Source organism: Dermacentor silvarum, chromosome 2 (assembly GCF_013339745.2).
Source record: "Dermacentor silvarum isolate Dsil-2018 chromosome 2, BIME_Dsil_1.4, whole genome shotgun sequence".
Taxonomy (NCBI): domain Eukaryota; kingdom Metazoa; phylum Arthropoda; class Arachnida; order Ixodida; family Ixodidae; genus Dermacentor; species Dermacentor silvarum.
The window spans coordinates 46,858,957-46,880,812 of record NC_051155.1 but is presented as its reverse complement, the minus strand read 5'-3'; the positions used below and the strand labels follow the sequence as shown (position 1 = coordinate 46,880,812).

The following is a 21,856-nucleotide window of genomic DNA, read 5'->3' as shown; positions in this document are numbered from 1 at the left end:
CTTTGCGACTTATTTCCCTTGCCTTACCTATAGCCACAGGTAAATCAAGCGCCACATACATGCGTCATCCGCCAGACACTCCCCGAAGCCAGCGAGGATGGCTGCGCGCGCGTTTGAGCGCTCGCGCGCGGCGACCCGTCTCTCTCTTTTTTTTTTTTTTCTTTCTTTTTTTATGTAACCTGGTTTATTGGGCTCTCGGCGTATTCTTGCGTTCCTTCTGCACTGGGACAAGACACCACTGCACTATTGGACGACGGCAAGGTGAGAAATCTTGTTTCACAGTCTACGACGCATCTATAGGCTTACGGCACGGGACCGAGACTTAAGACGCAGTTAGCGAAAAACAGCTCGGCCATACTGGCGCAGTTAATTTGGGTTAATGAATCGTGCTGAGACATGTTTCCGACGCTTCCTAGGGGATTATGGTAACTTATTTCAGTTTTTGAGCCACACTGGCCGCACAGGGCGCCATGTCGGAGTTAGCGAGAACTAACTCGGCCGTGGTGCGTAGTCTAGTGCATCTTGCTAGGAGAAGTTTGTGCCGCTTTCTCTGACGCCAGGCATTATTGAAACGTAATTTCGTTACTTTCTGGGGTACTTTTGAAGCACGCTGGCTGCACAGCGCGCTGTGACGCAGTTAGCGATAAGCAGCTCGGCCGTGGTGATAAAGTTAGTTTGGCGTGTAATGAATCTTAGAGGGACACGTTTGTGACATTTTTTTGTGGCCCCGCAACAACATATGCCTTCTTTCGGTACTCACACCTGTTGAAAACGCGATGGGCGATTGCCAAGAGTGATAACATATGGAAGTGTGCTGCTGGCGCCGCATGAGCGCACAAAAGATAACGCCGAAGAACATATCAGAAACTTCTCATTCGAAAATTCCGTCTTCTAAAGGACTGGAAACAGGCTTTGCGCCCACGCATTTGTCTTGAGTGCGAGTAGAAGGCATTCTGCGAACAGTCTAGCATGGTCCGGCTGGGAGCCTCTGTTGCGTCCGTCGCGTCGCCCGAGGCCAAGTTTTGGGAACGCTAAGTCGCCCGTGTGTTTGCGCTGCAAAAGTGCAGGAAATAATGCCAGGAAACGGGGGACCGCTTGGAAATCGGATGTTTTCATATTTTATGGTATTGTTTGGGATGAGTCGAGTATTTTCTTCGCCATGGATGTAAAAGCGAATTGCTTTTGTTTGTAATGCCGCCAATTCACCGCTTTCGCACGTTTCGCCACTAAGCGCAGTATTCCCCTATGTCTAAATGCCAAAATGACACATACTTGTAACATGCTGTTACGTGCTTGTAAATGTAACATGCTTGTGATTTACTTTTTTTCAGCTGGTGCCGTCCGGTGGAGCTTCATACAGGAACTACTGCCTTAGCTGCTGGGGTCACAACGTTGGATGAACGCACAAAAAGCGCGAAACGAGCTTTTATATAGAGCAAAATAAATATTTCCTCGTTGCACAAAAAGTCTTGCGTCTACTTTGTGAAATTGCACGTGGCACAGATTCGACGGGACTTTACGAGATCGTTCGCAATCATTTTTACTAAATAATAAACCGATTCTGCACGAAGAGCAAAAAAAAAAGGAGGGGGGGGGGGGGGGGGGAGCGCAGCCGGCGTGCTAGCTTGCGTTCAAAATACGCGCACCCGAAACCGGAAGTGATTGACGCCGACCGCTTGGCACGCTGCAGTCAATTCGACCGCTGGGCCCTATGGGAGTGTCCCCTCTTCTTGAATTTCTTTCTCTATGGTTCCATTGTCATGCCCGTCGTGACGAATGCGGTGACGTCAAATTCAACGCGGCTTACTCGGCAGCGTTCCCATTAGATTCTACGATAGAGGGTGCTATTAGCATGACGTCATAAAGCAGTGTACAGGCCTTGTGCTATCTAGGTGGCTCTGGTTGCACCCGGTTTGCTACCCTACATTGGGGCCCGCAGTGCTGATGTAGCGGCTTTGGCGTTGCGCTGCTAAGCCCGAGGTCGCGGGATCAACTGCAGGCCGCGGCGGCCACAATTCGATGGGGGAGAAATGCAATAACGCCCGTGTAGCTTAGCTGTTTTGTACATTGTAATACCTTGGGTGCGCGGTAAAGAACCCCACGTGGTCAAAATTAATCCGGAGCCCCCCATTACGGCGTGCCTCATAATCATATAGTGGTTTTGGCGCGTAAAACCTCAGAATTTTTTTTTTACAGCGGAGCTGTTTAAGTCGTAGGTTGGTCCGTATAGACTTTTTCACAAATCGACGTTTGAGTAGCGCCATTGCCCGACACAGGCGACGTCTAGCGTCAGAACATGTTATGCCGCCATTGTGGACTGTGAGCCCTGCGAGAGCAGGCTGGCCGCACTTGGGTTGCGTGATCTTCGCCGAGAATGATTTCGATTGTTTTCTTCTGCTTCACTTGTCTTGTGTCGCTTGACTTGTTACATGTTTCACGTGCTCGCGCGAGCGCTCAGTGTGGTGTGCCATGGCAACAGCAAGCCCAGACAGTGTATGTGGTGTTTCGTCGTCGGTAGCGGCGGCAGCCGCGTCTGCTTCGTCGAGACCTGGCGTGCTAATCAGCGGTATATTTCATTGTTATTGCTGGGCACATGTGACCGTATCGTCTATTAAATCTGATCATCATTACGTTTCGCGGTTGAGGGTTACCTCATTAGCGAAAGCAGGCGCGTACGTAGCTGTCGGGCAATGCTTAGCACCAGGCGCCGGCGGCACGCCGACGCGTGTCGGCAGTTGGTAGATTTGCGGTGGTTACTCCATACGCTTCCGACGCAACTCAAGAGCTCAATCATGCAAAATTTATTGGATCTGGTGTAGTGCAGGGTGCTTATAACCAAATGTCAAAGCATAAGCGTGGCGATCGAGTAGCGCGGTACCTGCAGCGAACCGACGCGCGACAGTGATCACAGATGCCAGCGCAACTGATACAGCCGGCCAGGTGCTAGATTTTTATTTTTAGTATTTAGTAGTTATTTATTTATGCATACTGTCAATCCCAATAGGGATTATAACAGGACTTGTTATAAAGATACATTTGTTTACCTATTTTTTACATTTGTTTACCTGGAATGGCTTTCTTTCGAATGTGTGAACTTGAAACAAGCTTCGCTCACGGTGAACTTTAACGTAGATCGTGCGCGAAGTTTGTATTTAAGATATGGCGTACGGCAACAATTGTTCGTGTGCGCTCTCTCTGAAGCAAAACAAGCCAATAATATTGTGGCGTTAGGGCCATCTCTGCTCTTTCTTTTGTTTCCCTTACACCGTCTCACTGTGTTATGTTCATAATAAAGTAATGTCAATGTCACTGACGCAAGCCCCGTCGCTTGCGTCAGTGACATTGACAAAATAGCATAAACACTTTCTTGCGGCTCTGTTTCGCGCATCCAAGTTGAAATCGGCAGATATGGCGGGGAAATTCCTAACTCCGATAGATGTATGCACGTTACACAAAACTATGAAGTCTAGCTTGACTTTTATTCATTTAAACGCACAGTCTGCGCGGAACAAAGAAGACGACTTGCATGATTTATTTTCACGTTTTAGCTTCACATATGATGCGGTTACCTCAGTCAATCAGGTAATCGAGAAATCTTCGGAGTACAATCAACCTCTCTATATGGCTTTCTTAGATTATGAAAAGGCATTCGATTCAGTAGAGATACCAGCAGTCATAGAGGCATTGCGTAATCAAGGAGTAGAGGAGGCATACGTGAATATCTTGGCAAATATCTACAAGGATTCCACAGCTACCTTGGTTCTCCACAAGAAAAGTAGAAAGATACCTATCAAGAAAGGGGTCAGGCAAGGAGACACAATCTCTCCAATGCTATTCACTGCATGCTTAGAAGAAGTATTCAAGCTCTTAGACTGGGAAGGATTAGGAGTGAGGATCGACGGCGAATATCTCAGCAACCTTCGGTTTGCAGATGACATTGTCCTATTGAGCAACAATGGAGAGGAATTACAACAAATGATTGAGGACCTTCATCGAGAAAGTGCAAGAATTGGGTTGAAGATGAATATGCAGAAGACAAAGATAATGTTCAATAGCCTGGCAAGGGAACAAGAATTCAGGATCGCCAGTCAGCCTCTAGAGTCTGTAAAGGAATATGTTTATCTAGGTCAATTACTCACAGGGGACCCTGATCATGAGAAAGAAATTTACAGAAGAATAAAATTGGGTTGGAATGCATACGGCAGGCATTGCCAAATCCTGACTGGGAGCTTACCACTGTCGTTGAAAAGAAAAGTCTACAATCATTGCATTCTACCGGTGCTAACATATGGGGCAGAAACTTGGAGGTTAACAAAGAAGCTCGAGAACAAGTTAAGGACCGCACAAAGAGCGATGGAACGAAAAATCTTAGGAGTAACGTTAAGAGACAGGAAGAGAGCGGTGTGGATCAGAGAACAAACGGGGGTAGACGATATTCTAGTTGACATTAAGCGGAAGAAATGGAGCTGGGCAGGCCATGTAATGCGTAGGATGGATAACCGGTGGACCATTAGGGTTACAGAATGGATACCAAGAGAAGGGAAGCGCAGTCGAGGACAGCAGAAAGTCAGGTGGGATGATGAGGTTAGGAAATTCGCAGGCGCAAGTTGGAATACGCTAGCGCAAGACAGGGGTAATTGGAGATCGCAGGGAGAGGCCTTCGTCCTGCAGTGGACATAAAATATAGGCTGATGATGATGATGATGATGATGATGATGATGATGATGATGATGATGATGATGATGCGGTTATGATTTCTGAAACCTGGTACCAAAATGATTACGAAGTACTTAAGGTTGCTGGTTACACCACACATTTCTTAAACCGAGCAGTGACAAAAGGGGGCGGTGTATTACTCATGGCCAAGAATTCGTTGAAACTGAATATCGTTGCTGACTACTCTGAAATGACTGATGATTTTGAAATCCTAACGGTATCAAACGGTGACAATGTTTTCTCTGTTTTATATCGTCCCCCAAATGGTAATACAGCGGCATTCCTTGCATTCCTGGATAAATTTATTAGCTGGGCAAACGAAACTGGATCAAAGCTAGTTATAGGTGGTGATATGAACATAAACTTACTACAGGCATCACCGACACAGCGTGATTTCCTAATGGTGCTCGAGTCAAATGCTTGCACTAACACTATTAATGAGCCCACTCGTGTCCAAAACAACACTGCGACGTTACTCGACCTCTTCATCACAAACAACCCCACATCCAGTTTGCTTTCGGGCGTAATTGGCGTACACATCAGTGATCACCTCCCAATCTTTCTTATCTCTGACCTACATAAACCATGTCGCTTATCCGATAAAGAAGAACCAATCTCATTTCAAGATATCAATCCGATTTCACTAGAACAATTCCGAAGCGATGTACTGAACATAGACTGGTCGGAAATATACAATGAGATTGATCCTGGTTTAGCCTATAACTCCTTTTTACATCTGTTTAAATCCACTTACATCAAACATTTTCCAAATAAAACGATAACACGCAACAGAAAAGTACGAAAACCTTGGATTACAAAGAGCCTTCTATCCCAAATAAAACAAAAAAATAGACTCTATAGAAAATTTTTGCAACCGAGAGACGCAAATGACTTCAAGAATTTTAAATATTTCAGAAACAAATTGACGCATACGCTCAGAGAGGCTAAAAAGAATTTTATGCACAATGTATTTAATCCACAGATAATGAAACGTAACGACCTCGCCTGGAAAAGGCTAAATGGCGTACTAGGGAGAGTAAACCGAAATGCGTCACAGTCTCATGAAATAAATCTAAATGGCACACCAATGTCAGGTTCTTCATTAGCAAATTCGTTTAATGATTCCTTCACTTCTCTTATAAACAGCCCTCATCATCCTGCTAGCTTAGACCATCTTAGATCTAATAATCCTGTCAGTGCATTTCTAACACCTACCAGTGCTCAGGAGATATATAATGTATTCATAACTTTTCAGAACAGTAGAAGCACTGATGTTGATGGCTTGCAAGTTCGCCCTGCTAAATATGTCATAGATATTATCTCCCCGGTATTAGAGCATGTTTTTAACCTCGCATTTTTAAATGGTACATTTCCAAAAGCATTGCAAGTAGCGAAAGTTACTGTTATTTTTAAAGGCGGTGATAAGAACCTATTATCCAATTACAGACCTATATCGATGCTACCAGTCTTTTCTAAATGTATTGAAAAATTGATTAACGTTAGAATGCTTTCGTTTTGTGAAAAACACCACATCCTTACCGACGATCAATTTGGCCTCACGAAAGGACGTTCGACGGAACAGGCACTCTTAACCCAAAAAGAATTTATACTTAAGGCATTTGAACAAAAGTTATTAACACTAGGGGTGTTCATAGACTATTCCAAGGCCTTCTATCGTATTAACCATGAAACACTAATAGGAAAACTCGAAACCTATGGCTTTAGAGGCATATTTTTAAGTATAATAAAGAGCTATCTGGAGTACCGATGTCAAGTGGTTGTAATAGGAAATCATACATCAGATCTTAAATTAGTAACAAGTGGGGTGCCTCAGGGGAGCATTCTTGGGCCGCTATTATTTAATGTTTATATTAACGACATAACAAACATTACTTCAGCGGCTAAATATATTATTTATGCCGACGATACCACCTTATTATTTAGGTCTGCTAGCTGTAGTGAACTGGTGACTTGCGCAAATTCAGCATTAAATAAGCTTAATACATGGTGTCAAGTTAACTCATTAACCATTAACACAAACAAAACGAAAGCCATTCTATTTCAACCTAAAAATTCTAGGGCTAATATTACTGACCGTATATTTATTGGAAACTCAACTGTGGATGTAACCTCCTCAGTTAAATGCCTTGGCGTCATTTTTGATGAACATTTAACCTGGAATAAACATGTCGATTCGCTCAGCGGTAAACTTGCAGGCGTCGTGGGTGCCCTTGCAAAGGTACGCTCTTTTCTGCCCACTTCCGTCAAATTATTAGTGTATAAATCTCTCTTTTTTTCACACCTTAAATACTGTCACCTTGTCTGGGGAAACACAACAGAGTCAAACATTACTGAACTTTCTCCACTACAGAAAAAAGCTGCGCGTGCTATTAGCAACTCGGCTTATGACGCACACACTGAACCCCTTTTTAAGAAACTTCAAGTTTGTCCTGTAAATTTGCTATTCAGTGAGCTGCTCTTGCATCGATACCTCACAGAAAGAAAGCAAGGGAGTCACTTTATTGAGCACCTATCTAGCCTACGCAAGAACATTAAAAAGTACAACACTCGTCATAATGCGACCTGGTTCATACCCCGCGCACGCACAAATTATGAAGCACAGCTACTCTCCCACTCATTACCGTCCTTGTTAAATTCACTTGGTTTCTGATTACTTACTTAATTCCTTGCAGTTCTGCGACAACGATGATTTTCCCTGTATTACATTGCTTGAACCACACGTTTCTCATTGTATATATTTAGACTTCTCTCCTGCCACTGTACAATGCTACCTAACAATGTCTGATTGCTGTTGCTAATTATTGTTTTTTACGCAATTTTGAAAGGGGCGCAGACCCCTGTCAAGCCGAATTGATTTTGGCTTTTTGTCTGTGCCGCCTACATCATGTATTGGATGTGAAATAAATTTGATTTGATTTGATTTGATGTCGAGGCTTAAGAATTGTCGAATAAATACATGTGCATATGACTCTAAACCACTACTGACCGTGAGTGAAAAGCGCTTAGTGGTCAGCGAAGCGGTTACTGCACGCACGTAAGTATTTCACTTGATTGACTGTGCGAATAATTTTTTTTTTGTTACTGTTATTTTTGCAAGCATGATGCTATTGTCCGCGTACCCATGCGAATACCGTTTTTTTTTTTTTACGTTCTTACTTGCGCAGGCTCATTTAGCGCGTTTCTACGCCACGCACAGTTAGCGCATTACGGTTCCCGAACTCTAGCACTGGAGCTAGGCCGCGCTACTGAGGTTGACACGTTAGTTTTTGCATTCTCTTGCTGCCCAAGCACATAGACAACGCTCAAAGATGGGTGAGCTCCATGCAGCACCACACTGTTGAAGTTAATTACCTTTATGGGCAGGGCCGCGCAGGGTGCGTGTGAACGCCGAGACAATGTTTTGGTGGACACAGGGGCTGAATACATCTTCCATAGGACACAATTTTTCCAGATCGTTGCGAAGTGTATTTACCGACTAGTTCTCTCGCCGAGTGCTTCAATTTGTTTTACACTGGTGTCACACGGCCGCTTTTGATAGCGATCGAGCCCGATTCGGAATGTTCGACTGCGATTGGCTCCCTTCCGCAGATTGAGCAAATAATCCAATCACGACCAAGAAATTCGATCACGATCAAAAGTGCGCCTTGTCCTGGCTATAGTGAACTAGAAAGACATTCTAGTTCATTATAGCCAGGCCGCGTCTTGAAGCCCGTCGTGCGGCCAAGCGGGAATCTGCGCGTCGGCGGCGAGCGGATCCGGAATACCATGCCGAAGCTGCAGACGAGAAGAGGCGTCGTCGAGTCGAAGAAACCGAGTTTCGAGAATGAGAACGCTAGGGTCTGCGTTTGAGTATCTAGCGTCGTCTGGATAGCGACCCTGGCTGTAGCTTGGTCGATCACAAGCTCCGCTGTTTGCGCCAGCCTTGCACCACTAGTGCAAGCTGCGCTCACTTTTTTTTTTTATACGAATAGAGTAGTGTATCAAGGAAATCGAATCAAATATCGAATACTTTTCGAATAGCATTCGAATAATAAAGATGCATTACCAACTCGGCCAGAAAACCACCCCTCCAATAATGAACCGCCGCCCTAACAAATAATTATAATGATATTCACATCATAGTATTCTTAAGGTTAGCAACTATCCGTCATTACATTGCAAGTTATGAACAGTTCTTTAAAATAAAAACATGATTGGAGCATTAGGAACAAATAAGCAGTTCGTTCGCACTGACAGGACCTTTCGGAGAGTGCGAATGATCGCCTTATATCCAGGGGCGGCGCCAGAGGGGGGGCAGCCCCCCCAAAATTTTCGCCTGCCTCCCCAAGAGCGGCGAAAATCTGACCCAATGTAGGCGGTGTGAGACAAAATGTCGCTTTTGATGTCTTACAACTTGGAGGCAGATGCATGAGTGCAGCGCTGCTTACAAAGGACGGCCTTGTTTAAGTATAGTAATTTATTATAGAAAATTTCTGATCACCAGCAATTACCCTCTCGCTTGTGATAGAATAGGCGCTTGAAATACAGCGCGAACTGCCGCAATAAGATAAGAATGCTTCCAACGGTTCTAAACAGATTCTTCGTTGTTCGGTCTGCTCGCGTGAACCGGCAAGTTCTTGCCTCGGATGCAATAGGGTTTTTTTAAGGCGCCTTCCGGTCACAGGCCTCTTCGGCAGAGAATAAGCTACGCCCAACTGAGGTTGCATAACCGCGAGTGCTGTGTAACCGAAGGCAGCGCACGTATACCACGCGGGATACACGTGTCGTCTTTATGCATCCCATAAGAACACAGACACAGCAAACAGCGTCGGCTCGAAACCATAGACGTTCACATATGGAGACGGTTTCAATACATTTTCATGCGAACTCCGCTCGGCTACTGGACAGAGTTAAACCTTGACCATGCGGAGATCCCAGTCACATCGCTGAAGTGCACAAACTAGCGTTCCACGAACTGCACAAGCTAGCTGTTTTCGCCGGGACGATACCGGAATCGTCATCATCTTGCGAGCGCACGTTTTGGTGCCTTCGAAGATTGAAGACTAATCTTCTCAGCAAGATGACCGATAACTGTCTGAGCGACCTAGCTGGGCTTGCGGTCGAACGATCTCTTGCCAATAAGATATATATTCAGCGTGTTCTCGACATGTTTGATGCTGCGCACAGTAATCGACGTGTACGTCTGCACTAGTATGCCGGTATAATGATACCCCATTGTATCTCTGCGGCGCTGTCACGGGAAAATTGTGCCGGTATCAGAGCACCCACTTCAGCAACGAATAAATCCCGGCTATGTTTTGTCGCAGCGCAGGCACTGACACCTGTGGTTGTGCCGAAACCTTCGAGCACTTGATCTGTCCCTGTCATCGCTTTAAAAGACACTCCATAGGGTGCTGTCCGAGGCGACGTCGGTTCCCTAGCTAATGTAGTGAATAGCGCTAATATACTATGCGTTTGTGAAACGTGCTGTACTGTATCGCCAAAATTGATACTGACTGACATGCCTACTGCGTCCTCTATTTTTGCAGCTCTCTCCTCTCTTCTATTTGTTTTGGTTATTCTTTTCCCGTATATCTCCTTGTTATTATTTTCTTATTCCCAGCGTTTAGAATCACCAGCCGGCGCCACAAGGGTGCTTAAATGTCTTTTTTTTTTTTTTGTAATTTGGCGCGTCTTTACCAAAGTTGGGATTGATATGCACATTGCTTAGTGGTGTTCACTCTCCAGCTGTGAAATTACTTTTTTGAAGCTATATTGTTATCTAGTTAACTGATGTTATTTAGTTGCTGGTGCGTACCTGATTTTTTTCGTTATTTAATACTGTTTTTTTATGTGTGTGCTGTAGGATGTACTATATAATTTTTCATTTTCTTTGCAAGAGCACTGCTGTGTAATTGTGCTAATTTTTAATTTATATCTTGCTGCGTTGCTGGAATAGCTTATTCCCACTGATGTATTTAGAACGCCTCCAGCCCAATCAAGCTGTTGTTAAAAGATTTTAGACATCGAACAATCTGTATCCGCATCGCAACCCTGTTGTGCTCTCGGACGAGTGTGTTGAACATACATAAATAAATGGTCGCTTTTTTTTCACGTGCTTTCATTCTTAAATGACGCAAAGAAAGCACGCCGAATAACGACATAGTCCAGATGGTTCAATTTTAAAAAAAGTTGTCGCAGATTCACCTGAAAGGCGAAGCATGAAATTGCGATAGCAAATTCATAGAGAGCTATACGGAGTAATGATAGTGGCTTTATCAGCTGTATAAACTTGGACAAGCAGCAGCACCGGCAACACGCAGAACTGTTGTCGACGCCGTCGGCGTTTTGCCCGCGTTCGCACAAAATGCGTGCGGCGTTGGTGACTGTTGCCGGAGCCTCTGATATAAATAGGCACTTCGTGCCGCAGCTAAACGTCGCCCCCTTCCCTCCCCCTCCCCCCCACGGCCTTTCGCGCGTCGGAAGCAGGCGCGTTTACTCAACATATATGGTGATTGTAAAGGAGAAAAAAGACGCCTACTTCTGCAGCCCTTAAGGAAGTACGGCACAGAACGCGCGTTTGTTCTCCGCCGTGGGTTCACTCCCCGTGAAAGCGCGCGTCCCTCGCGCCCTTTCACTCGCACATACAGCTTTCGACGGCGCGCGGCGACGATTTCATCTCCATTGACGTCATACGGAACCTCACGGCGACGGCGATGGCGACGGCAACGACGACGACGACGCCGACGGCAGAAATCTGCTTTGGAGTGTCCATATAATTGCTATCGCAATAAAAAATAAGACAATAAGAAACACGTTCAGAAATAGTGGGAGAAATTGTAATGCACAGAAGCGCTGGGCTGAGCAATGGTTGACATCTTTTGAACATGAGCAGCCTGGATATTTATTACGTTGCACTTTCCTAAGCAGACCACCATGTAAGTTTATTGGAGTATTGAGCTTGAAGGAAGCTTCGTAGGTGCCATGTAACAAGATGTATCTCGGATTTCCGATTGATTGATTTGTACATTAATAAAATAAGAGGAAAGTGGAAGGTAGTTAAACATAGTCAAAACACAACGCATAAGTTCCCCGCCTGCCTGCGCCCCCCTCCCTCCCAGTAAAAGAAATCACCGCATATCCACGAAGTGAATGATGATGAGTGGGCGAAGCACCGGGGGATCATTCGGGTAAACCACAGCTACGGACGAGAGAGAAAATGTCACAGTTTCGCCCTAAGGGCGAAGCAATGAATGCGATAGCAACACAGCAATGTCATACGAAGTAAGGTGAGCGGCTTTGGTAGCAACAACACGCAGAACTGTTGTCGACGCCATCGGCGTTTTGCCCGCGTTAGCTCAAAATGCGTGCGGCGTTGGTGACTGTTGCTGGAGCCTCTGATATAAATAGGCACTTAGTGCCGCAGCTAAACGTCGGCTCCCTTCCCTCCCCCTCCCCCACGGCCTCTCGCGCGTCTGAAGAAGGCGCGTTTGCTCTACATATATGGTGATTGTAAAGGAGAAAAGAGACGCCTACTTCTGCAGCCCTTAAGCGAGCACGGCGCAGAACGCGCGTTTGTTCTCCGCCGTGCGTTCACTCCCCGTGAAAGACGCGCCCCTCGCGCCCTTTCACTCGCACATACAGCGTTCGGCGCGCGGCGACGATTTCATCTCCAAATGACGTCATACGGAACCTCACGGCGACGGCGACGGCGACGCCGACGGCAGAAATCTGCTTTTGAGTGTCCATATAATTGCTATCGCAATAAAAGACAGAGCGCGTCGGGCACGGGAGAGAAAGAGAGCGCGCGTCGGAACGAAGGCCCATGTGCACCGCAGCGCCCCTAGCTACGGACGAGAGAGAAAGAGAGCGCGCGTCGGGAACACGGTGTCGGGAACGAACGCCCTTGTGCCGTTGTCAGATGGGAAGGGGACTTGGCACCCGTAGGTACCACGCCCCAGAGCGTTCATGTACTCAACAACTAAGCAACATTCGGTACATTTACCCCGGCACCCCCCCCCCCCTACCGGGCTGACTGGGTGGGGGGCTTTGATTTGGGCCAACGGTCCTTCCCGGACAAGGGGGCCGCTGTGGAGCGGCGCACACCGTGCTATTTCACGCTTCACACAAACAGCCATGTCGGTCATCAGGGACACAAGCCCATCAGATCCCTGGATTGCCTCGACGGTAAAGGTGTCAAGGCAAACAACCATAGAGACAACAGAAGCCGTCCGCGGCGCAGCGCACTCTGTTGCGCCAGCACCGGTTCCAACTCTGTATTCCACTGAGGCGAACGGAAACACGTGGATCGACTGGCGCATGCTGTCCAGTCGAGTGACCTTAGAAGCATGCATCATAACTTAATGGAAAGCTTTCCACCTGACTCTTCAAAAAAGTCGTCGCAGTTTCACCCGAAACGCGAAGCATCAATTGCGATAGCAAATTTGTAGAGAGCTATACGGAGTAAGGATAGTAGTTTTATCAGCTGTACAAACTTGGACATGCAGCAGCACCGGCAACACACAGAACTGTTGTCGACGCCGTCGACGTTTTGCCCGCGTTCGCACAAAACGCGCGCGGCGTTCGTGACTGTTGCCGGAGCCTCTGGGGGCGGCTCGGAGGTTTTCGACGAGATCAGAACGGGACACTCGTCGAGCAGCGTTGGAAGTGTTTACCACCTTCTCGCCTCACAACGTTTTTATATAAATAGGCATTTTGTGCCGCAGCTAAATGTCGCCTCCCTTCCCTCCCCCCCCCCCCCCCCGGCCTTTCGCGTGTCTGAAGAAGTCGCGTTTGCTCTACATATATGGTGATTGTAAAGGAGGCAAGCGACGCTTAATTCTGCAGCCCTTAAGGTAGCACGGCGCAGAACGAGCGTTTGTTCTCCGCCGTGCGTTCACTCCCCGTGAAAGACGCGCCCCTCGCGCCCTTTCACTCGCACATACAGCGTTTGGCGCGCGGCGACGATTTCATCTCCACCTACTCTCCGAGTAACTCCCTGAGGTACCGGCGGCGATCCTCTGCGACTCCAAGGCAGCCCTCCTCGGCCTGCAGAGGCCAGAAAGCGCCAGTCTTGGAGTCGCACAGCTGTCCACCCGGCTGACAGCGCTGCAGGACGCAGGCCACCCGGTGTCCCTGCACTGGATCCCCGCCCACGTAGGGATCCCGGGCAACGAGGCAGCCGACACCCTGGCGAAGGACGCCCACCACATCACTGTGCCCCTCAGTCGGGCCGTGACGGAGGGCGACTTCACAGGACTGAGGCTGCGGCGACACCTGGCGACCCACCACCCAGACAAACGGGTGGCACTGGGATGCCCCCCACGTCCACTCCCCCAGCGAGGCCTGGCTCGCAGGGAGACCTCGCTCCTTCTCCGGCTCCGCATCGGCTGCAGCTGGACGGCAGCACGCAGCCACCGACTAGGACGAGCGACGTCCCCGGCCTGCTCTTCCTGCGGGGAGCCGGAGACCATCGAGCATCTCCTGCTGGCCTGCCCGGCGCACCTCCAGCAGCGGGGCCCACTCCTGCAGGAGTTCCGCCGCCTGGGCCTCCCCTCTGGCAAGGAGGAAGACCTCCTCTTCCCCGGCCGACACCACCTTCCTGCACTTCGAGGCGTCGTGGAGTACCTTGACTCGTCAGGGCTCTCCGCACGCCTCTAAGACATCATTTCTGCAAGCGGGACGGCCTCGCGGCCTCCCATCCCACCCCGGGCCTAACAGGCCCGGAACAACACCCCCTGCAGTCTCTGCAGCACACCAAGGCCTTCCATCCCGGCCTGATACGTGCCGCCACAGCCTGCCGGTTTTGCTTCGCCCAGCCATGGCGACTCCACCCTATCCTCCTTTCTCCCCCACTTACCCCTTCCCGTTGGCGCTGAGCCGTGCTCCCTCAAGGGCTGCAGAAGATAGCGTCAACATTTCCATTTCCACATGAACCACTTACTTCATCTCCAAATGACGTCATACGGAACCTCACGGCGACGGCGACGGCGACGCCGACGGCAGAAATCTGCTTTTGAGTGTCCATATAATTGCTATCGCAATAAAATCACAGCTGGGCGAGCCCACACTTCGAGAAACTTCTTCTCGCCTAGGTGATGCCGCTCCCGGGTGAGATGTAACCAGACTTCCTTCCGTGCTTTTCCAAGCACTTCGTGAAGACCCGGCGCCGCTCCCCCGAAAACCGCATCACAGCGTGCTAACCAAACTTGGTATGAGCACTCGACAAGAAGAAGCACGAACTGGTTGATCGCCTGGCTAGGCAAAAGGTGCAAGAAACGGGCTGTCTGAAATGGAACGCCTGGGAGACTAAACAAACTAGCTATCCGTTGGAGGAGAGCAGCAGAAAGTAAACACTGCGAAAAGATGTGAACTGTATCTTCTCGACCGCGACAAAAGGGGCACACTCCACGAGCCGGGATGGCTGTGAAGGGTCGGAAGCTAATCGGCAAACAGCCTCGCGCCAGGCGGTACATGAATGTAGCTCGCCTGGCGTCAAGGAAGCTTGCCGTAATGAGCTTCCAACTTGGCCTGTGAAAAGACAGGTTATACCTTTGGCAATGCGGGGGGAGACCGGGGGTAAGGATATCAACTAATTCTTGGAGCGGAGTAGATAGAAATTACATCGATGTCGGAATGGACCTTGCGAAGGCGTGCCAATGAATTGGCAGCCATCGCATAGAATGGGGACGGGGTTCCTGAGCGAGGCACACAGTGAGAGAATGTGCTCTGGGAAAACAAACGCAGTCTAGTGCTAAGGAAGAAGGAAGTAAAGCTTCGAGTCAAGAGCATATCTGAGCTAAGGGCAACCTGGGTCCACCTGACGTGCAGTGCAGCAGCTACGATGCCCAAGCCGGCAATTCCGAGTCCTCCCTTATCCTTGGGCAGCTTATTGTGCACCGCAGCGCCCCTAGCTACGGACGAGAGAGAAAGAGAGCGCGCGTAGGGAACACGGTGTCGGAAACGAACGCCCTTGTGCACCGCAGCGCCCCTAGCTACAGACGAGAGAGAAAAACGCCGGAAGCGTTCTCCGGAAGCCGGAAGCTGGCTTTCGGAACCCGGAAGCGGAACCGGAAGTGGAAATGGAAGCTGAATTCAGCTTCCTGTTCCGGCTTCCGGAAGCCGGAGCTTGGCGTACATATACTATACATATATATGTATATATGCGCATACATACATACATACATACATACATACATACATACATACATACATACATACATACATACATACATACATACATACATACATACATACATACATACATACATACATACATACATACATACATACACACACACACACACACACATACACACACACACACACACACACACACACATACATACATACATACATACATACATACATACATACATGCATACATACATACATACATACATACATACATACATACATACATAGCTGTCTCCATGCCAACCAGAGCTACGGACTACGAGGGACAAGGCTCGGCCCTAAGGTGCTTCGCCCCTAAAAATCCTGGCGCCGCCACTGCTTATATCCGGTAAAGTCTGGTTCCCTGAGCAACGGAGCCTGCTTCAATACCGTAAGTTTTCATCTTTTGTGCCTACACTATGCCCGCAGGGATGAAAGTTATCGTACTTTGGCTCCCAACTTTGTTTGATTGCGCAAAGTTGACGTTCTGAAATATTCGAAAGCTATTCGAACAATATTCGTATTTGCGAATAGTGACTATTCGATTCGAAGACCGAATCGAATAGCTTGGAGTTCGGCGGAGCGTAAATTGGTTAACCCACTAAGCGTTCAACTACGTAGTACTAAAGCCCATGAGACAAGCCCAAGTATAGACGGTTTCAGTGTTTACAAACAAACCTCGCTTGCCGCTGATTGGTTGCCCCATCGGAACTTCCGGCAGGAGAGCTAGAAGCACTTCCGGCTATGTTGTTTGAAGGCATGCGCGACGTGAGGCCGGTGTGTCGATGTTTGCACTGCTTGGTGGAATCTGTGATGAGCTAATTCTATATCGTGAATATTGTCGCGATGACGAGCGACTACTTTAAGGCGCTTAGCACCGAAGCAAAAGATCGGTATCGCCAAAACCTGATGTTTAGAGGCAGAGAGCTGCCCGATCCGCTCGACGATGATGTCGTGCGATTTTCGTTTTCGCCGGGCTCCAAACACCTTCCCTCAGTTACAACCCCCGAAGCAACAAGCGGAGCATCTTAGTAAGGACATGCAATGAACGCAGACTGTTGTCTTCAAGGCAGGTAATGGGACTGCCGAAAACTAGAAAAACTTTAATGACATTTTTTTCTTCTTTCTGGGGTCTTACGTCCCAAAACCAGTTCTGATTATGAGACTCGCCGTAGTGGGGGGGTTCCGGATTAATTTTGACCACCTGCGGTTCTTTAAAGGGACACTAAAGAGAAACAGGAAGTTCAGCTGGAATAAAAGAGCGACCTTCAGGAATGCATGCCGTTTTTGTTGGGTGCAAAAATATGAGTTATTAGCGGAGAAATTCGTAAACAAAGACCAAATGTCTCTTCTTCCATTTCTCTCACCCTAGATTTGGCGCTGAAGCCGTGTCGTCATAGATTGCATTGCTCTCAGCGAATCAGAATGCGTCATGATACGTCACCGCTTGCGTAAACGGCCGAGGCGCTGGGCTGGATGCATCATGGCTGCATGCATGGTCGCTGCGTTTGCGTTCGCCGCGATGGATACCGTAGCTGCCGCTGAACCTTGCAACGAAGAGCACGCCAGGGAAGCAGGACTGCATTTCAGCGATATTCAGTGAAACGGAGCGCGAAATGATCATCTGTGCTCGAGCGGTAGGTGTTTCCGCGTGCGATGGCGGTGAGCCGCCGGCCGCGCCGGCGGAATTCAGAGCTTCGTTTTCGTCGACGGGAGGCGAAGCGTCCGGTCCGCTAGGCGACGATGTTCCCGACAGAACAAGCGTAGAAAGTTGTGCACGTACTCGGTATGGTTATTTCGTGGCTTTATTTAATGACATTCAGCACTCACCGAGCCGCCAGTTTGCTGCTGCAGGGGCACCGGTAGGTTTGATGAAGGCCGCATTGAGGGAACAGCTGCTCGAGAAAGGACTGGCCTCTGGGGCACGCCAAGATACTTTCCAAGGGCAAGATTATACACATAATCCGAGGGCGAGAAATGCAGAGAGCACACCATCGGTTTCTCTGGCTCTTTTGCCGTTTTATCATCGGCAGAGCACTGAGCCATTGCGAACGCCGGGGAGCCGGGGCTCTCCGAGCGACGCCACATGAAAGGACACAATCGAGTCAACACTGCCGCTGCCCCTGATCAAGCGCCTTGTGCCATTTATACAGCCCTCAACACTACACACACGAGGCATTTTCTGGCTGTTTCCCGCGAAGTCAACGTTTTTCGAGCCACGCAACACGCAACCTAACACCGTAGAGCGGAACAGGCGCGCGCCACGATGCATTGACCAAAAACGAAACTACGAAACTATCACGGCCGCATGTATCGCCATGCCATTTTTTTCTTATTTATTTAATTTTGTGCTAAACTTGTACTTCCTCGCTTGAAACGGTTTAAAAAGTTGGCAAATGCTGTTTATGTACGTTTAAGGTGTATTTCATTTTGCATTTTATTAACAGCGATCAATCGCTCTCGACCAATCGCGACCGGCCTGCGTTTGTAATCTCCGACGTCACATCACGTATTGCGGGAATTTCGAAGGGGCGTCAGCACCTATTCTTCAGTTTTTCGCTATTTTCTCGCTTATTAAACATCTGTTTGCAGTAAGAATGGTATGGCTGTGATCGCTGAAAGGATAATCTACCATTTAAGCTCAACTTCCGGTTTCTCTTTAGTGTCCCTTCAACGTGTCCACAACACAAGCACAAGGGCGTTTTTGCATTTCGCTATGGCACTTTTACTGCTGCAAGATAGATGATGAAGTGGTAAGCTGTGCATGTGTACATGCACATGTTTTCTGCGTCATATGCCTTGGTTCTGCTTTTCAATATGCATTCACAAATAACTGTACATTCTCAAAAGTCATTTAGTGCAAGAAGCCTAGGTCTACTGAAATGGGACAAACTTAAATGCTCACGAATTTACCACACTTCTAACAAAATGAAACCTGTAGTGTTGGGCACGAGATTGCAATCCATAATTGGCCTCCATTAATTCGTAAATGCTTTTAGAATGTGACCGAAACTTCCTACATGCATGCACGGAAATCGCTACCTTTTCTGCGATTCTGCTCTGCGATACCGATACAAATGCTCACATGCCGCCGCGGTGGCTCAGCAGCTACGGTGCCCGGTTGCGAATCCGAAAGACGCCGTTTGGGCCCCGGCCGTCGCATTTCGATCGAGGCGAAATGCTAGAGGTCCGCGTACTGTGCGATGTCAGTGCACGTTAAAGAACCACAGGTGGTCGAAATTATCCGAAGCCCTCCACTGCGGCGTCCGTCATAGCCCGAGTCGCTTTGGGACGTTAAACATGATAACCAATGCGCACATGTACCTAGGGTAGTAGAGCTGCAGAAGTGCACTTGTGTCCCAGATACGAAAAACATTAAAATAATACGGCGGCAGCATGGCAGCCACTAAACAATAATGTTAACTCATGTTCGTAGCATGGCGATCCCCGCCGAGGCAAGAAACCGGACGAGCGGGCAAACTCGGGGCGAGAGTCGCTGCTCTCGCGTGAGTTACACGACATACGGCCAGAACAAACGCGCAGTAGCACTTTTATTATTCAGCATTATAGCAGTCCGGCTACTCCACGTAGTAACCTACCTTAGATGAAGTGAGCAGAGCAAATCTGCATGGGAGCTCTTGGTAGGCTCCCAAATTTGAAAAACACCGTTGACGAGTAAACGTAATGAAAACAGTCGATGCTCCAAGAGCTACTCGCCGTCACGCAACACATTGAATGCCACAAATCGCACTTATATCGATATACCCGAAAAATAACACAGAATATGCGCAGGACGAGCGCGCGAGCGAACAAATACCACCAAAAACGAGCAAAAGGAACGGCTACCGGAAGTTTCCTAGGGGCGCCGGATGCCGGCGCACAGCGTTGCCAGAGCGCGGTGGCGCTGGATGTAACCGTCTATACAACTTAGAGCTAACTTCATTTTGGGCACACAGCAAACAAAACAGCCTTCTCCTCCACCTGGACAAGGAAGCTAACTTCGCCCGACCGGCTAAAAATGAAAATTTCAGCCTGAAATGGCCCGCTTTCACCGGGTCCACGTACGCGCCCTGAAAGACAATTAAGGACAGATATTCCCTACCCTACATTCGCTACAAGCAGTTTCAAACTAACACCGTAGTCAGTAGCGCAAAGTGCGCTACTGACTACGGAGGCTCGAGGTACACATATGTCATAAATGCTTTAGCATAGCGCAGCATGTGTGGCCACGTCATACTAGCCGAATGACAGCCGTTCGAATAAAATGAAGACGTAAACTAACGGTCCCATTATTTAGTCACCTCATACGTGACGACATAAAGTAATAATAATAATAATAATAATAATAATAATAATAATAATGAAGGTACATCGCTCCGAATGTCCCGACATCGTGGAACCTAGTGTCCTTTGTTACATAGTTAGAGGCCATAACTTTAGCCTACTATATACAGTTGTATACGATAACGCACTAATTGGAGGCTTGCGCATGCAAAAAAAAAAAAAAAGCATGCGTACGTGAGTGAAAAGGGTGAGTTGCACACTTTGCTACCAACCATAATTAACTTTAATAAAAGGCTGTTTCTATAACGGCTCCTAAACGACACGTTTATTCGAACGCTCTAGGGGAAGATGTAAAGCTAAATCCCTACTACGTGCCCACAGCGCAATGTCACGGGCGGGAACAATTCGAACAATTCGAATTCCGCTGGTCACTTGCGTAACCGTCGCTATTCTAGAAACATCCCGCTATCTCGCACGGATTCTCACAGACCCAGGCAATCATCCCCGTTCCGAGCAGGGTAGAGATCAGCGTTATCGTCGAAAAAATGAGGCTAAACACGGACATTCACAACGAAACATTTCTCACGATAACTTTGAAGCTCGGATGAAAACTCGACTGCTTGTCACAGGCAAGCAATCGGTGTTACGATAAACCAACGAATATCTGGCCAACGCGCTGCCTGGGTGCATTAAAAAACAGCGTGTCGAAAAACGTTTTCGAGGAATCGCTTCTTACGAGCCACAGTAGAGAAGCTGAAGCGCTGTACGTTACATCCCCACAGCACAAACAAACCGCCGCCACGCCAAGCCCTTTTGATCCCTCTAAACCAAAATCAAGGTTGGCAGCGAGAACGAGCTTGATCTGCACTCACCGTGGCCGGCGGGCCCAGCGCAGCGCAAAGGGATGTATCCATCAGCGGCTGACACACAGTACACAAAGCACGCTCAAACACGAAACCGTCGAGGTAGCCGCTGCATTGTGCGTCCGATACCAATAGCGAGCTATCAAATACCAGAAGGGCAGAGAACCGCTGCAAGACACGCCGTCCAAGGAGCCAGCACCGATTGTAAACGCGACAACGAGGCTCAAGCCTACGAACGTTTGAATTCAAATATAGCCGTTACAACATCAGGCGCGCATTCGCGCAAAACGAACACCGCGACTGAAACCAGCTATGACGTCACTGATCTACTGTTGTCGAGAGTAGCAACCAAGCGAGGAGGCATAAGAAGCAACTTGAAAGAGCGAGAGCAGAGAGTGAAAATTTAGCAGAACCACGCGTTTAGGGCGCGAAGACACGTCAAAACGGAGACGATCTCGCCGTTCCGGGGAGAAAAAACAGAGGGCGTTCGCTATACGTTGCCTAACTAAAAGCGTGCAGCGCTGTCGACGCTGAAGCTGGCGCCGGCATCGGTGCTCTCCGTTCTTCGCAGCATATGCCGTCTGCTGTATGGAATAGCGAAGGCGTGAGGTCGAAGCACTTTCTGTTGTAAAGCCATACTCAGCGCAACCGAAGATGCAACTTGGTCTTCCTTTATTTTATTTATTTTTTTCTGCCGTACTGATTCCTCGGACGTGTCGCAGGTTAAACACTGCTGCACTCAACGAGGAGAACGGCAGGGAGCGGGCGAGGTCTGTGCGCTGGGGCATGAGGGAGCATAGACGACGCGCCAGGTGCGC

General features: G+C 48.3%; 1 protein-coding gene across 2 annotated transcripts in view; it reads right to left on the bottom strand.

The window, feature by feature from the left end:
• Window positions 1-21,330, bottom strand: part of LOC125942996 (uncharacterized) — a 244,652-nt gene extending 223,322 nt beyond the window's left edge. For both annotated transcript variants that reach the window (XR_007465472.1, XM_049661311.1), the window contains exon 1: window positions 21,048-21,330. Coding sequence is in view for 1 of the 2 variants with exons in the window: in XM_049661311.1 (XP_049517268.1) it covers window positions 21,048-21,089 (42 nt within the window). In the remaining variant the exon portion in view is untranslated. The remainder of the gene's footprint in view (window positions 1-21,047) is intronic.
• Between the last annotated feature and the right edge of the window lie 526 nt (window positions 21,331-21,856).